The sequence below is a fragment of the Sycon ciliatum genome, chromosome 6, assembly GCF_964019385.1.
Source record: "Sycon ciliatum chromosome 6, ocSycCili1.1, whole genome shotgun sequence".
In the NCBI taxonomy this organism is placed as follows: Eukaryota; Metazoa; Porifera; class Calcarea; order Leucosolenida; family Sycettidae; genus Sycon; species Sycon ciliatum.
The window spans coordinates 22,331,075-22,348,635 of NC_088648.1; the positions used below are offsets into that span (position 1 = coordinate 22,331,075).

The 17,561-nt window shown below is 46.2% G+C and overlaps 1 protein-coding gene across 2 annotated transcripts in view; it reads left to right on the forward strand.

Moving 5' to 3' along the window:
* The window catches only part of LOC135819707 (uncharacterized), a 33,122-nt gene that overhangs the window by 13,351 nt on the left and 2,210 nt on the right, over positions 1-17,561 (forward strand). For both annotated transcript variants that reach the window (XM_065332961.1, XM_065332962.1), the window contains 8 exons: positions 4,690-4,850; positions 6,316-6,419; positions 6,884-6,962; positions 9,461-9,706; positions 11,156-11,332; positions 13,519-13,608; positions 15,829-16,132; positions 16,903-17,466. In XM_065332961.1, coding sequence (XP_065189033.1) covers positions 4,690-4,850; positions 6,316-6,419; positions 6,884-6,962; positions 9,461-9,706; positions 11,156-11,332; positions 13,519-13,608; positions 15,829-16,132; positions 16,903-17,466 — 1,725 coding nt within the window. The remainder of the gene's footprint in view (positions 1-4,689; positions 4,851-6,315; positions 6,420-6,883; positions 6,963-9,460; positions 9,707-11,155; positions 11,333-13,518; positions 13,609-15,828; positions 16,133-16,902; positions 17,467-17,561) is intronic.

Here is a 17,561-nt window from a genome sequence, read left to right on the forward strand (position 1 = left end):
TAGGGCTTTCAAATGCAAGATCACAATGTGAAACAACTTGGAAGAATTAGTATGTATGTGAAGTGTATCGGGGGATGCATGCAGGGCGCGCGATAGTGCAGGTTCGAATCCTAGGTTATGTCTTAAAAAAAGGATTTTTTTAAAGAATTTATAACATCCCTATGCTTTTTTTTTGTCTAGGTCATCAAGGCAAAAAAGCATAGCGTAGGGCCCTGAGCTTGCAAGCTCTCTCGTTATGTTTTTGGGACACCTCTATGCAGTGCATGTGCACTGTATGTGCACTGCACTCGCAGCCAGAGTAACAACTGTACTCCATTTGTGTATGTCTCGCGTCACACGTCGCAAAAGTTGATCTTTCTTCAACTTCTGTGACGGGTACCTTTCAACTGTACGCGACAGCTCGCAATAGGCATTTTCTTGTCTCAACTGTCGCAAATCGCATGACGGGTCATAAAACGTATTGTGACTCGGCCTTAGGGAGCATATCATAAGTTCGCATTTTTTGTAAACGTAACGCATTTCGAATAGACTTTACCTCCCTACTTCCCCCTCTATTCGAAAGTCTTATCGCGCATTTTCTGTGTTTATCTACTATACATGTATCTATACTGTACACGTCCATGCCCCGTGCCATGGTATGCTTATGTACAGTCAGTATCGCCTATAGCGTTGGTGTTTGATTTTGAGCATTTTATCACTATAAGCGATATATTACTATGACCGATACTGCATGCAATGTATGCGAGTGCTAGTGGGGTGTCAAACGACTCAGCGCGCCGTGCACATTCGCACTACATACATGTACAATGTCATGTAGCTGGCTGTAGCTCCTGACACAGAAAGTCAGCATTTCCTCACGATGGAGGCATATTTTGGCAAATTGTGCGAGCAAAACTCACCAAACAACACTCACTGGACAAGTTCTTCACGAAGAAGTAACACCCTGTTCTCCTCTAACATCGCTTGATTTTACATCAATCACTATAACCGATGCAAAAATAATGTAATAAAGGTCTTTTGAAATATGAATTTGATCGCTATTGGCGATATGTATAGGATATTGACTAAGACGAGGTCTATATGGGAAATATAGGCCGAGTAAAAGACCGAGGTCCGCCGAGGTCTTTTACGAGGCCTATATTTCCCATATAGACCGAAGTCGAGGTCAATATCCTATTTATCACGATTCCTTTGCCATAACCCCACAATTTGAACCTTTAGGAGCTATTCTAACCTTTTTAGTATAGCATTTGTACTATAGTGTACATAGGATGTTGCCTATTTTGGGTACAAGACTGTAAGAACAACAGAGTTCAGCATCTGCAGCACAGTGGCTGGGTGGTATAAGGGGTTGCTTGAGATCCATACTGTTGTGAGTTCGAATCCTGCTTGTTCTCTTCCTTTGTCTTCTTTCTTTCAATTTTTCTTTTTGAAGTGGAGAAAAAAATTCTAAGTCCCTCCAAAGTCGAAAGATTACAATGCCTAAATGGTCGATACAAGCGGTCGATATAAGCGATCGATATTGCGGCGATATGGGTAATATAGGACCAGTCAAGGATCACGAGAATTAGTGGACGTCGATATAGTATTAGAAGCTTCTCCGCGTGGGCATCAATGCAATGTAGATATACACAGCATGTATAGCTTTCGCATAAGCCGAAGCGACAACAGCCAAACAGGATATTGATGGCGATATAAAACATATGCGATATAAAACGCGTGACGAAAATAGAATACAATTAAGACAAGCAAACGAGCAGCTCAACCGAGTTGAATTTGAATTTACTGATCATTACCAGGGTTCATCTGTGAGCAGCAACATATCTCTCCAGGATATGGCCGCTGAGGTAGGTCCACGCCCCGCGATTCTGGGCGATGCTCCTCAGCTCCTCAAGATCTGCCGTCGATATAGAAGAGTGATAAATTACTATAGACGATTATTACTATAGACGGTAACCGTGTATACTTAGTTATGGCAAATGAAAATGAATTTCAGAAATTGATCACTATATCCGGTATATTACTATAGCCGCCAACCTTATAGGCGATACAGACTGTACATGTACTTGGATATGAATATTATGCTGGTGTTGTAGTTCATGGCATACAGTCAGTAGTACCGCAACTACTGAGTACAAGACACTACAATCAATGACATGTACACACACATACTTGACAAGCACCCTGCTCATTTACAGTCACTTAATTGGTTTTTAAGTCAGGTGGCACCACCCAAAGCTGTGTTCGTCTCTCCCTAGCTAGGTCTACCCTATTCGTAAATTCCCCTTTCTTTTCCTCCTACTCCACGTGGCTCCAACTGCCTCCCAGTGTTAGACAAGCTCCAGATTATCCCCAGATTCCGTACCCTCGTCGGACAGCACTTCAGTATCTCCCAGTAAACAAAATCACAATCACCACTTCCGCTGCATAGCTCGCTGAGCATCCCATTGCTTTGTAAGTTGCTAATCCCTTCCCACTTTGTGTACGTGCTCTTCATTTTCTTTTTCTCTTCTTCCGTGGTTGGTCTCACCCTCTCCTCAATTCAATTGGCTGTCTTGACATGCCACGAGGTGCAGAAATAAATAAATAAAATAAAATAAACATAGTTCCTCCACAACAGCTGTACATGATTGTACTGCTGTAAAGGCTAGCAAGGTACACGGTTTGATCAGGCTGGTGTGACATTTGACACCTCTGAGCAGCCTGCATGCATGCAGTGCAAGGGTTAGCTGAACTGCAAACACAGGTAGATCTACACCTAAACACACTTATTTGCTGAAGAGATCTAGCAAGGTAGTAGATTGTACACTAGTTGCACTTCCAGAAAATGTGCGAACTCTCATTTTCCTATTCGAAAAGGGCGCTCCCCTCCCCCCACCCCCGTTTTGAAATGCGTTGCGTTTAGGGAAAAATGCGAACTTCTGAGATGCTCCCTTAGGCTGCAACCACACTAGGTACAAAACTGCGTAAACGCAACTTTTCTGCTTGTGTCGTCAAGGAAACGCGTACGAAACGCAAAACGTACTGCGTTTCGTTTCAGCAAACCGGGTACCCCTGTAGAAAGCAACTTTTCGCCTTTTCCTTGCGTTTCGCTCGGTTCTTCATACGGGTAGATGTTTCTTGTTGAGGCTTGCACTGTGTCCGTAGTAGACCGTGACGGCTTCCTTGTCAGTGCAGTTTGTAGTATTTGAGATTTCATCTGCCAGGGCTTTGCTTTCAGTATAATTTCCGGACAGTCCCGTTGCCTGCTGTTGTTAGTTCGAGATGCCGCGCAACTACATTGTATTTCGCTGATAATCTCGAATTGAGAAGCTCATGCAGCTTGGGGCAGCGTACCATGAAGACGAAGCAGGGCCAGATGACAGCCTGGAGCGGACAATCCGAGAGAAGGAGATGACCGAGGCCTTGAACGTGTATGTCAAGGCGCTCGCGACTCTTTTTCAAACTACTAGTACTACTACATGTAGTACAATACATTTTCACAGCGCTATTTTTTCTGGGACCCAGAAATGTAGACAAAACGCAAGGATTCCTTGCGCATGAAATGGCAGTGTGGATGCGACTTTGCGTTATCTAAAAGCTGAACGCAAACGCGTACTTGATTTTGTACATAGTGTGGTTGCAGCCTAAGTTAGGAAGGTAAATCTTGTGTCTCGGAGTGCTACTGTTGTTGGTGTGTCTATGTTAGGTGATGCAGCTGTCATACTTTCGAGATACCTTTTATTCCGGAGTATAAGCCGCACTTGAACCCTTTTCGAGTCAGGAGCGCATACATGCGCTCTGAAACTATGACGCGTTTGTCCATGAGTGCATATATGTTCAAAAAATCGCGTGTTACATCGCAGTAAATAGACCAGTGTACAAACTATCGTAACTCCGCATTGCGGCAATCAATACACCGTTGGAAAGGTGTTGAGCTCATCTTCCCGGAAAATAAAGTTCTTCGCGATAGGATAAAGATTCACTGAGCAGCGACAAGATGAACACGGAAATCAAGGCCCAGAGCGAACGCAATTTTTGTTTTCATGACTTCGCAGTTTTTTGGAGCTTCCTTTTAGCATAACGCATGCGTGATGAACGTCGAATGAAGCGCTTGGATCTCAGCTTTGCGGTGCAGTTTGAATCGTGAAAATCGGTTGAATTTGGGCAAGATGCCGAACTAGAACGTGAAATTGAGTTGTGCCGTTCCTAGGCGCGGTGGAGTAGTTTGGAGAGGAGGTGGAAGTGGCCCTGGTGTGTCTATGTTGCTGAGATCTACTATGATGGATTCGCTTGGTCCTGATCTTTCCAACAAGCCCAGGATTATGAAAATCCAGCAAGGTGGAGTGAAATGAGAATAAATTTCGTTCGGAGCTGTGCACGCAAACTCCAACAAAAGAGTCAGTTCGCTGGACAGCCGGCCGATTGGAGAAAAGGGGCCCAGCATGCAAAGGGTGAAACACCAGTAATTCATCCCAAAGATGTCGTTGCGGCTTGCACTACGATGGTGAAGTTTACGGTGGTAAATGGCGTAGAAGTCTGTGTGTCGCGCGGCATATACTCCAGCGCGGATTATACTCCGGAAAATACGGTAGTTCCGGAAACATTCCGTGTTGCTGACGTAAAGGTTGTGAAGTGTTTTGGACTGGGTAGTGCAAGATCATGTGAAGTCACGTTCAAATGGTCTTTTTTGATCTTTTCATCTATCAGGTATGGGTCCTGTACCCAGGAAGCGACCTGCTAGTCCTCCCTCATCTGGTCTGCCAGATTCTAAGAAGCTAACCATCTCACCACCACGTCTCTCTGGGCAAAGAAAGAGGAAAAAGCCGGCCACTGGATCTGAATCCAGCACCGCGAGAATCACCAAACAGGTATGGCTTGGAGGTTCACGCTCCATATGAGCGATCCTCAGAAACGCTGTCATTGCTCGCACTGCAGTTGGTACATGTATTATTCCACAGCACTGCATATTGGATACGCCTTGCAAATTTATTCTTCAACTGACAATACAATCCTTTAATGAGATGGCAGAGATTATTGGACCCCGGCCGATGGTGTGTGAAGTGACAAAACATTGTCCTTCTTAACACATAGTTCAGGGGACAACTTACGAGTATTATAACGCTTCCAAAACAGACAAATGTAATACAGATCTACCACGGGCCAAAACTGAGAAAACATCATCTCTGTACAACTCACGACAACTATCACTAACCGACAGATGACTCTTGATAGCCCATTGCTGATTGTTGGAATTTCGCGCCTTTTTCGTCACCTCCAATGTCGCAGCTCTTGACTCGTCCTTTCCACTGGGCAGTCGCCTTGTCGTCACTTCTGATGCTGCAGGGCCTGACTCGTCCCTTCCACCACACCGCCTGGTCACTCGTCTGGTGTCTGACTCTTCTGTTGTCTTGATCAATGGCTTTCGTGGTGGTCTTCCACGCTTCCTCCCACTTACGCTCGTTGTCACTTCCAGTATCGTCGCCTGTTCGTCGCCTCCAGTATGCATCCTCACCTGGCTGCGAGTGACTCTTCGACTCAGTGTCCCTGGCATTGTCTTCTTCGGTGGAGTTTTCACAGCTCTGCACCTCTTTGCTTTGCCGGCTTGGGCTGGCCCAAGCCCAGCACATGCCGTCGTTTTGGCCCGTGGCAGATGTGTATTACATTTGTCTGTTTTGGAAGCGTTATATATTCGCAAGTTGTCCCTGAACTATGTGTTCAGAAGGAAAATGTTTTGTCACTTCAGTTGTTTGGCGCTAATCCTCGTGAAATTGTCAGGAATGCTTCTTCTCATTGAGGTTTTCATTCCTTTTTAGTCATTTCTTTACCTTCACCCTGTTGTTGACCTGTCAGCTGAATTTCTGAATTTTATATTTTTCCACACGTATAGCATGGGGTTCTCAATCTATGCTTTTGCTGTAGATCTATAAGTTGCTGTATTTGACATTTTTCCATTATTCCCTGTATTTACCCGTGATGAGAAGGGAACGAGAACGTTCCGTTACTAAATTGGCTTTACTTAAATGAAAAAGTGTTCTCTTTGCCGCGAATTCGAAATCTCAATCAAATTTCGGCCAGGAGCCATCATCCATTAGCACATGTTTTTAATTAAATTAAGTAGTAGGGCTGTATTGAAAAGACTTACTCAAGAGAATCTCTTTAGAGGAATAACAGTGTTAAGGGACGGGATCAGGAGTCTGCCGATTCGGTGTAAATGGAGTTGGAAGGAGACTCAGAGATTCAGAAATTTGTAAGTGCATGTTCCACGCGTATATATTGTAATGCGGACGAATTGAGGCTTTGCTTGACCCTGTCTTAATTTGTTGCCGCCTGCAGATAGCCATTGAAGGTGAGGCCAGCGATGTGCAGCTGTTCATGAGCCGCATGAAGCGATGGGCATGGCGCTCAAACGTTGAATTGAGAAACGTGCAAGTTGAAAGGTACGTAGGCTTTGCCTCCTGCTAAGCAAATCAGGCTGCAAGTAAGATGATACCGGAAGCATTCAGATGTCAATTACTGTAAACCCGGAAGCCTTTTGCCATCCGGAATCCTTCACGGTTATCGCTGTGGGTGTGAAATCACAAGAATAAGCCGGTGCGAAACGTAGAACTGTAGTCTCCAGTCGCAAACACATCCGGGTTAAAATGTGTCTGTGCTCGCAAATCGCGAACAAGAACCGGCGCAAAGGTTTCCGGGTTTGCAGTACACTATAAAAGAACTCAGACTGACCTCCAAGCTTCTATAGTAGTTGCAGCTGGGTTGTGCAGGGTGGTGATGGGGGGGGGGGGGGGAGGGGGCAAATCTGATTAGGTCCTCATGTCTGCACGTGTCTGTCTACCTAGTTGATTGAGAAATTGTGCGGCTGTAACCAAGTAGAAACGGTGTTTCCCCTCCATGTTTGTAGGCCCGACCCAGACCAGGCTGGCAAAGAAGTAGTTCAAAGTCAAGAAAGCAATCAAGAATGTGTTCAAAGTCAAGAATGCGTAAGTAGATCTCTGGACCCAGCATGCTGACCGATGTTTCCCGTCAATTGCTCGGCTCATGTTGCCTTTGATGTTCCTCTGCCTTCGGGTTGCATTGACCATGAAATGAAAATGTTCATGTGTCTTCACCAACGATCCTTGCACTTAAAGGGGAAGTATACCCTAAAATCAAATTTTCACCAGTTGTAGTCTTCGGGGTGCTGTGTCGAATGGTCTTGGTCCAAGGAAGTGGAGACGCCCCCTTCCTCCTTTATTCCCAATCACACTCGCCCACTTCCACCGAAACTGGGTGACTGCGCCCTACTAGATGGATATTTGTATGCAAAAAGTCACTAAATTCCCCGTTTCGTTCTTATAAAAGCACGGATGACCGTGATTGGCCCATATGTTGTAGTCTTTTGGACGCTGAGTCAACTGGTTTTCGTCCGAAACGGCTGCAATGCAGCGTTCAGCCCTTATTCCCAATCGAACACGGGTGAGTAAGCGGCCACGTGCTCATGCGTACACGAATCGCCTGGTCACCGTGCCTGCAGGCTACAGCTTCCACACCAAGGTTCAACTCAAAGGTTCAAAGGTTCAACTTGTGTGACAGGAATGCTGTGAAAGTTGTAGCCTGCAGGCACGGTGACCAGGTGACTGGTGTACGCATGAGCACATGGCCGCTTACTCACCCGTGTTCGATTGGGAATAAGGGCCGAACGCTGCACCACAGCCGTTTCGGACCAAAACCAGTCGACTCAGCACCCAAAAGACTACAACATATGGGCCAATCGCGGTCATCCGTGCTTTTATAAGAACGAAACAGCGCTTTAAGTGACGTTTTGCATACAAATCTCCATCTAGTAGGGCGCAGTCACCCTGTTTCGGTGGAAGTGCGGGAGTTCGATTGGGACCAAAGGAGGAAAGCAGTGTCTCAGCTTCCTCGGACCAAGACCATTCGACTCAGCACCACGAAGACTACAACTGGTGAAAAATTGATTTTAGGGTTTACTTCCCCTTTAAGCAATGTACAATCTATTGTGATGAGTCAAACACGTGTAAGTCACACACTCACAACAAGTCGCACACTTTGTATACCTGTGTGCCCACTTCATTCCTGATGATGGTTATTTCATGACCGAAACGTCGAAATAAAATATTTTTCTGGTGAAAAGCAGTGATTTGAGTGTGAGCCAGTGTTGCTCACAACCAATTTTTATGTATACCCGTAGACTGTAATACAATGTAATACACACGCTGATGATAAGTCACGCAACGTGGTCTCCATGATCCGGTGCAGGACTTATCGACAGTACACCATAATGCTTTAAAAGGACTATGGGAGTTTGTGGTAGCTTACCTCTTTTTCCAATTAAACAAACACATCCGCAACCACAACAGCCCATTCACCAAACCTGTGCCCATAGCCATAGGCTTTTCACAGTCAAACTGTCTCACTTCCTTCTTGTTCAAGATCGTGAAGTCGATCCCTGATTGCATAAACCTCTCCGGTGCGCCCCAAGGGTCCCATGCCTTCCGAAAACTGCACTGGGCTACCAATAGCCAATTGTCTCCAAATTGTTCTCTCACTTTAGTATGGGACATCTGACCGCATCGGTATCTCTAAATCCGAAAACATCTTGCAAGAATTTGCTGGTGGTGAAGTGTTGTTTTTGTTGGCCAAAGTCTCTACTTCTCAGGTCATAAGAATATTTTTGCATGACACTAGAAAATCGACTTTTTTCCATTTTACTCCCTCCTCCTTGCTACCTGCTGATCCGGCCTTCTAAGGAGCCTTTTACCTAATTGTGGCAGTGTGTGTGGTGAAATATTGTAGGTTTAGAGCAAGTTTGCATTGCACTTGAGAAATCACGGGCCGCATGCTTCGACTTGATGCATGCAACTCGGTTATACAGGTCTCCCCATAGATAAGGTCATCTTAGTTCTGTGGCCACCGGATTCCATACGCTGACAGATACCGCATTTTCCGGAGTATAGGCCGCACTGGATGGAGTATATGCCACATCCAGATTTTTGTCACAAAATGCAGACACAATTCAAGTTTCATTTATCCATCGTAGTTTAAATAAGCCACACCGACGTTTTGGGTAAATTGTTAGCGTTTTATAGTATTCACTAGTTTGAGGGAAAGATGCAAACGGGAAAAGTCTGAAGGAAAAATCGACAGGATTCGAACCAGGGACCTTCTCTCTTAAGGCCAGCGATGCTCTAACTTATTCTCAGTCTAAAAAGCGCAGCTAAAAGCACAGCTATGTGCTTACTATACAGTTTCTATGTAGTGCTAGTGCACACTCACAGTACAAACTGTGTCAAAAATACCCAATAGGGTATCCGTGCTACCCTGATAGAAGTACCCAAACTCATCACCCGACCAACCCCTACCCGTTGCAGCCCTAGTTGAGAAACTCTACCAGCTTAGGAAGGTACGAGTTGTACATGATCTTTAGTTCACGAAAAACATGTGTGCTTCTTTCCTCGGTCCGAATGCCACCCTGAAGAGCTCGGATGCTTGCAGACCTTCATTTGCTAGCATTGCCTTGTCACAAGGAACGGACGAGGATGAGCCAAGCAAACCATCCGATGTCAAACCATCCGACGTCAAACCATCCGACGTCAACCCATCCGATGTCAAACCATCCGATGTCAAACCATCCGATGTCAAACCATCCGACGTCGACCAACCTGACGACACTCCACCTGACGTCACGATTGACGCTCTGCTGGATTTCCGGTATGTGTCGGAGGTGAGTTTGAGATAGGTATAGAAATCCTGATTTTGTTTGCGGCCACCATGCTCTAGAGAGCACCATCATCCTCCACCCAGCAGTTCCTAGCACCCCCCCCCCCCCCACACACACACACCACACACACACACACACACACACACACACACACACACACACACACACACACACACACACAAACGCACACACACATACACAAACACACACACACACACACACACACACACACACAAACACACACACACAAACACACACACACACGTACGCGCACGCACACACACACCCGGAGGTATAATGCTTTCATTCAAGTTAGCATTTCTCTTTTCCGTAATTATGTCTAAAATTAGGCTTTTGTTCTTTCTTATAAGGACAGTAGAGCGAGTTATGGCCCAATCCTCTGGTGCAAGGGGTATTTGACAGAGAAAAAATATCTAATCATGGTTGTTGTGTTTATTTTATTTTTCAATTCAAACTGGCGAGCATGCCCAATTTGAGAAATGCGAATACCGTAAAGTCTTGTATAAAAGCCGCGGCTTCTATGACTTTCTTGGTGAAATTTTGCAGGCTTCTATATGAGACAGGCTTCTATGCAAGACAGGTATTTCTATGTATGTCAACACTAAAACCAGGCTTATGTGTGATTTGATGGGCCCAAAATTGCGGCTTCTATTCAAGTGCGGCTTTTATACAAGACTTTACGGTAATAGAGAGAGAGGGAGAGAGAGAGAGATATATATATATATATATAAGAAGGAATAGAAGAAGAGCAATAGGACTACGGCAGGGAGAGAGCACCTTTCGTGGAAATCAAAATGAATACTAGTGGTCAAGCGTATGGGGTGTTGCTGCCAGTTCATACGGGGTTAGGCAGTGGGCACCATGAGCGGCTGCAGGCCGCGAGTTCCAATCAGTTGGGGCAGCGAAGCCAAACCGAGTTGTGCCAGAACGAGTCCTAGCTTGCGGCAGTTGAAGGCCATATTCAGTCTGGTGGCGATTTCTGGTCCCTGTTGGGTGGGAGACTAGCGCATACAGTGGTGGACCTGCCTTTTCATAAGTACACCTCCAAACTAACGTCAGAGCTTTCTGGTGGTGCATCTCGCTAATCCGGAACATGCCTATGTGCACTAGAAGAGGGTGAGCGGAAGTGCCTGGTGGTTTTCCAAAACTGCGCCTTAAGAATTAGGCCTCTATCTTTCAGCCTGTCTGCCAATACTGTTGCAACCATGGAGAGGGCCACGGATACTGCTGTTTTTGTGCGTTTGATATCGCCATGGCCGGACCAACGGGGGCGCAAAATCTTCTTTTCTCTTCTTTAGTATCGCAACAAGGAGGAATAGCTCTTCTCTTTATCCGCCTTTAGGCTTTTGTCTCATTGTCCCTTGATTGTCTGTTTTTTTAATTAACAGGACTTGTTGCTGTTCTGTGCACGATGCTCTTCCCCTGTTTTAGAACAACACAAACGCCATTCCAATCGGGAGGATGGGCACCATACTAATTTTGGATGGTGCCATGGTTAAGTTCCCTCCTGGTGCGGTGAACGAGGAAACAACAATCTCTCCACCGCAGCACCTGGTGTTCGAAGAACGGCTGCGAATCGCAAAGGGCGCTCATGTCACACTGCACTGTGTAAGTCATGTGACATGTGCAATCAAGCATATTGAACCAGGGCCGGAGGAAGGAGTTTGTGAGTGGTCCGGCTGACCTTTGCGGGGTCCGGGATCTCCCCGGGGGGAATATCGAAAAATCGCGTGAAATACAGCGGATTTGGGCATCTCGTGAGGCTCCAGATAATGCGGAAAATCTATCAGTCAGAGAACACAACCAAAACCTTTTTGGGTATCCATGGAAGAAGAGGTTGTGCTGCAGAACAATCCTCGTCGCCGAATCCTCAGCTACATGTACATGTGAGTAAGGATGAATCCGAGACCTTTGGTCGGAGGAGTTACTTTTGCCCCGCCCCCACTTGCATCCAATATCCCACCGCCGCCGCATCTGATGGTTCTGTGGTATTCAGTAAAAAATAAATAATAATAATAATTTGAAACTCGGGTATTTCTAATAATAATAATAATTGTAGAAGAGAAAAGGACATATGGATACGAGTTAAGAGTAACTCTCCATCACTGTAACATGATACTTTATACAGTCAGAAAGTGCAATAACTAGGCACAAAACTGACAGAGTACTGAAACATTCGACGTCCTGACACCTAGCTTCAACACATCTCCGTAGCGCTAACCGACAGCCTTCCAACTTGGAAGGTTCAAGGTTATGGAAAGACCAAAGAGGGGAAGCAAGCGCAACGAAAACGAGCAAAAGCTACAGTCCCAACGGAAACAAAGAATGTCGATTGTTACTGGACGATGACGAGACCAGTACGATATTTGACAAAGCGGTCTAACTACAATTCGAAGCAGCAAAGCAGCACACCACCCAACTTGGGTGGGTCATAAATATCAAAGATAAGTAAAGAAAGTCTCGTCATCGTCCAGTAACAATCGACATTCTTTGTTTCCGTTGGGACTGTAGCTTTTGCTCGTTTTCGTTGCGCTTGCCTTCCCCTCTTTGGTCTTTCCATAACCTTGAACCTTCCAAGTTGGAAGGCTGTCGGTTAGCGCTACGGAGATGTGTTGAAGCTAGGTGTCAGGACGTCGAATGTTTCAGTACTCTGTCAGTTTTGTGCCTAGTTATTGCACTTTCTGACTGTATAAAGTATCATGTTACAGTGATGGAGAGTTACTCTTAACTCGTATCCATATGTCCTTTTCTCTTCTACATTTATTTATGGCTCAACATCCGAGTTTAATAATAATAATAATAATAAGGCACTTGTCATAAGTATCCAAACGTTTTCGGTCCCTTCTCATCAAGGATTATACAGGGAATGGCTCAAGCTGGAAAGACTAAAACTTATATAGCGTAAAGATAATTAGATAACAACACTCGTGACAAGGTGGAAAATTATCAAGTTTAGCACGACACAAAACTCGAAGGAAAATAATAATAGTGACAACAACATAGTGAGCAAATTAAGTTACATTGTTACCACCTCGACGAGGAGTAACACCAAACAATTGTAGCGACAACACATTTTCTTTCTGTACGCAAAGACCCATAACTTACCTTCGTTTTAAAGTATTATCCGCCTCCGACCTCTTTTAAAAAATAATAATAATAATAATAATAATAATAAACAACAAAAAACATGTACGACAGTCTTGTAACACTGCTGTATGATTTTTTGCCTAAAACTCAGAGTAAACAACTTTCTCGGAAATTAAGTACAGTGTACTGCAAGAAAAATTGCAATTTTTATTCTCTTCACCACCATCATCAGGACTCATAAAATTTGTTCACCAACCAGTTTTCGAGCATTCTCTTCAAGTGCATTCACTTGAAGGTAATGTGCTTGGAGAGAATGATTCATTGAGCCCTGATAATGGTGGCCAAGAGTATGAAATTTTGTATTTTTTTTCTTGCAGAAACTCAGAGTCACAACTATCTCTCCCTCCTCTTCTTGTTGTCAAAAGTACATACACATTTGAAATGCTACAAGTGCAATTGCAATCGGAACGAAGTAGGTTAGTGTACATGTAGTAGCGAGATGTGTATCTTTACCAGCTGTTGTTGCTCTTTGTACAAGGTCTTGCTGGCTGTAAAACTTGTGACAAAACACGCGAAAAGGTGTATGAATCCCGGTGCAGCCAGGGTGAGGCCAAGTATCTGACTTACTGGAAGCTTAACGGGGTCTACCCGATCATTTCAATCCAATGTCTGATTGTATTGTCTTGCTCTGCCTGCTTTGCATACAGCTGATGGGTCTGCAGCCTCATGGAAAGCACTTTCGGGAACCTGTGGAAGTTGAGATTGACGTGCCAGGCCTGACAATGGAGGAACCATTCGTACGTAAACTTTGCACTCTTCAATCGTTTTTTCCGATTTTACCTTGAACTTCAATATTTTTTAAATACACATACTATACTGAACTCCGATTTAGTGGCAGCGACTTGGCGGATGATTTGTTAGGAAAGGGTTTGCTCCCCACATTGGAGCTAGCGCTTTTCCGCTGACTTGACTTGGCACTTGACTGACTCACGACTGCCATCCTGAGCGCACGAGAACTCCATCGAACCTTCGACTTGGCAAACGTGCAAGAAATCTTCCTCAGCCTACTCAAGCTCAAATGATGAGGGTTGAATTCCCCGAAACACCAGAGAGGTTCTGCAAAACGAAAATTCCAACGAAGTTTCGTGACGAGCCTTGTGAAAATGTGTACGAATTTTCGCGGAACTTTGTGTTCTGCACATTTTCGTAGTTTGCATGCGGCAAGTGCACGTACGCCATGACCCGATCTCACGAAACTTCCTACGAAAGTTCATTTCGTGTTCCCCGCAAGTTTCGCGTCCAAAGTTGCGAACGTTCGTGCGAAGTTTCTCATTTCATGACGTAGAGCGAAAGTGTGTACGCATTTTCGTTTTGCAGAACCTCTCTGCTGTGTATTGAACAGGGAGTGGTGCTTTCTTGCACGTTTGCCGAGTCGAAGGGTCGATGGACTTCTCCTGTGCTCTGGATGGCAGTCGTGAGTCAGTCAAGTTTCAAGTCAAGTCGGCGGAAAAGCGCGAGCTCCGGTGTGGGGAGCAAACACTTTCCTAACACACTCAGTACTATATTCGCCGACAAAATCCGGCGAATGCTGCACCTGGCAGTTGACTACCATGTGCAGCATAGGCCGGATTTTGTCGGCGAGAATAGTATAACGTAAAGTCGCGGATAAAATCCGGGCTTATAAGCATAAAAAGCTGCTTTCTGCATCAGGCTCGTATGCAAACCATGCTTATTTGCACCACTGATATTTTTGCCAGGCTTGTATGCACATGCTTCTACGCGCGACACGCGTAGATCTACCACTGACTACCGGTATGGCGGCAGTTTTACTATGCACCGTACATAGCGCATGCACTCTTGACCTACCCGATCCGCGCTTGCATAGAAGCCAGGCTTCAACGCGCGACAGGCCTATGCGTTTGACCCGTTTGATTTTCAGGCTTCTATCCGTGATGCAAACCCGGTTTTTATCCGCGACTTTACGGTATGTAGGCGCTGAAAATAGGTCCACACCAAGAAGAAAGTGATCCAGAGGCATCGAAAACCGATACCCATCAAAATTTCGTGTACCCAATACCCGCTCTAACCGTCCTTTTACATGTTTTTTTGGATTTGCCATTAGATACTTCCTCCCCGTCATTAAAATTGTCGCTTCCCAGAGCAATTTTTCAAATTTATTTTGTCCACTCGAAGGGCAAAGAAATCAGCTAGAAATTGAGGCAGAGCATTGTCGACGGACGAAGCTTTAGTTTGTGGCCTTCCGCTTCGCTGCACTTGCAGCTAAGGGGGACGTCTTCATCAGAGTTTGAGGCAGACCCTTCAGTACTTAACAGTACGCTGAACGGGATGCGTGTTCATATTCAGGTCAAGACACTTCGTTTTTAAGCGATCCATGCCTCCAGGTGGCAGGCTATGACGGCAACCTAGCATTTTTCAAGTACATTCACACTGTATTGACCTTCCAGCCGGATAGGGTAAGCAGTTCCGCACCTGCTTTCCTTGGCAAGCGCTTGGCTGATTTTGTTGGCGTATTCAGCCGGACCTGCTACCTTCGCAGCAGCATGCACCACACGTAGCACATTTTAGGAATTTGAGAACACTTTGTTCTTGCCATCCTCAACTTCAGTATTTCGTATCCAGGAGAGTTACCCTGATTCTTATACCCGAGTTTGCAGTCTTGATGAATGCCCACGCAAACGATGTGGGACGGCACCAACTCCAGAAAAACGATGCGCGCTCTGGGGTGAAATAGTGCGGAGCGCGATGAATTTGTTTGGTGCAGAAGAGAGCTCCGAGATCACCACGGCTTCAGTAACAAGTAGACATTGCGCAGGAAGGGTCGCACCAATGTTCGAACACAGAAAACAGCGATTCCGACACTCTGACTAAGACGAGCAAGTCACAAACATTGCGATGTGCGAAGCGACAGTTTTAATGACGCGGAGGAAGTATCACTTTACGCTTTGCGTAAATCCTCTCCTCTACACCCATTCCGTCTGCGTTCTGTGCTCCAACAGGTGCACATTGTGCATTACCCGTGCACATCGGACGGCAGTCTGACCGGGCTTGACGACACCACCGACTACAGCCGTCCGTCCGCTTGCACTCCCTGCTCAGTTGTTCAGATTGGCAGGAATCGGTGCAGTATGATACGCTACCCGGCGGGAGATGAGCATGTTACAACTTCCCCTTGTAGCATGTTCCCGCAATCAGAAAAAACCAGGAAATGTTCACTGCAAGATGGCTGGCCATTCCGGAAAGTGGAGGTGGACATATCTAGGAAAGTTGTGCGGTACACGAAATGCCACTTCTCTTACGAAGGTAAGGCAATCACAAACCTGCTGAGCTATGTGATCTCCCTGCTCCGCAGGATTGACAAGCGGAACAATAGATGACTGGAAAATGTTGTTATTAGCGGCAACAAGAAGGGAGAGAAAGACCAAGTGAATAATCACATAACAGACATGGAACAGGGGCGTCACACACGCTACGATCAGTAGGACCATGGTGGTGCCACTTTTCTTCACGGATGGTCTGCCCAATTCATCCAAAAGAAGCCATAAAAGAGTGCCCTGTTGGCCGGAAAATACTAATTTTTTCCTGGGGGGGGGGGGACAACCCCAGACCCGCAGTTGGACCACTCCCCACTGCCCTGTTACGCCCCTGTTGAGTGCATTGACTGAGGGTGTTGAACAATTCCGGTACGCATGTACGTACGCATGCCCTCTGATCTAAGCGGAGGCTGTTCTACAGGCTGAGTTACGAAACCGTGCCCATGGTCGTCGTGTGTACGTGAACAAATACGTGCATGCACGCGTGCAAAATGTGCCTTGTGATGTGAACCTGTGTGTCTGTCAGGCGCGTGCGCCGGTGGCCTTCAAGGGGGGTTGGGGGGCCTCCCCCGGGAAAATTTTCAAAAAATGAAGCAAAATCTTGCATTTTGAGCGAAAAAAAGGGGGTTCCGGGCACCCAGGAACCCATACGGGGCACGCGCCTGTCTGTATGCGGTGCGTACATGTACGTGCATGCGTATGCACGTGCTTTATTGCTGCGAACATGATTGATTGTGTGTCTCCGTCTTTTGCGTCTAGTCATCTACACATGCGGAGAAGAGCTGAGCCCGGAGCAGATCAGCATGCTGCCGTGCACGGACAAGCTCAAGGCCTGCCGCGTGTGGGTCTACGGCGATAAGACGGAAGACCGAGATCCAGCGCACCTGCACATCAAGGCCATTCCTGCCGTCGGACCATTCCCGGCACCGCCTCCAAAGCTGGAGTCGCCCCCGGATGGAATGTTCCAGCTGGCGCGCTCACGGAACTATTTCCTGCTCAACGAAGGCGATTCGATCTCGTACAAATTCACGGTGCACCCGGAAAGGGACTGGCAACCCGCCTGTGTGGAAAATCCGCCGACGTTCTACAGGCTTGAGTCATCTGCTCGTTTCGAGTCTCGCGAGGGCACCCGCTGGGGCGGCAGTGTTGGTCCGCTGGGTGATATCGAATGTCGCTCCTGTGCTGACCAAGAAAAGATGGAAAATGCCCACGATGGCAAGCAGAATGGCGCTGGAGCAGAATCGGCTACAGACAACAAGCTGAAGGTTGTCAAGTGCCGCACCATTCCGATAACATTCACATACCGGAGGTCTCTACCGGGAGGTAAGCAAGATGCAGTGGATGTGTGCATGTGTGTGTGTGTGTATGTTTGTGCACGTGTGTGTGTGTGTGCGTGTGTGTGTGTGTGTGTGTGTGTG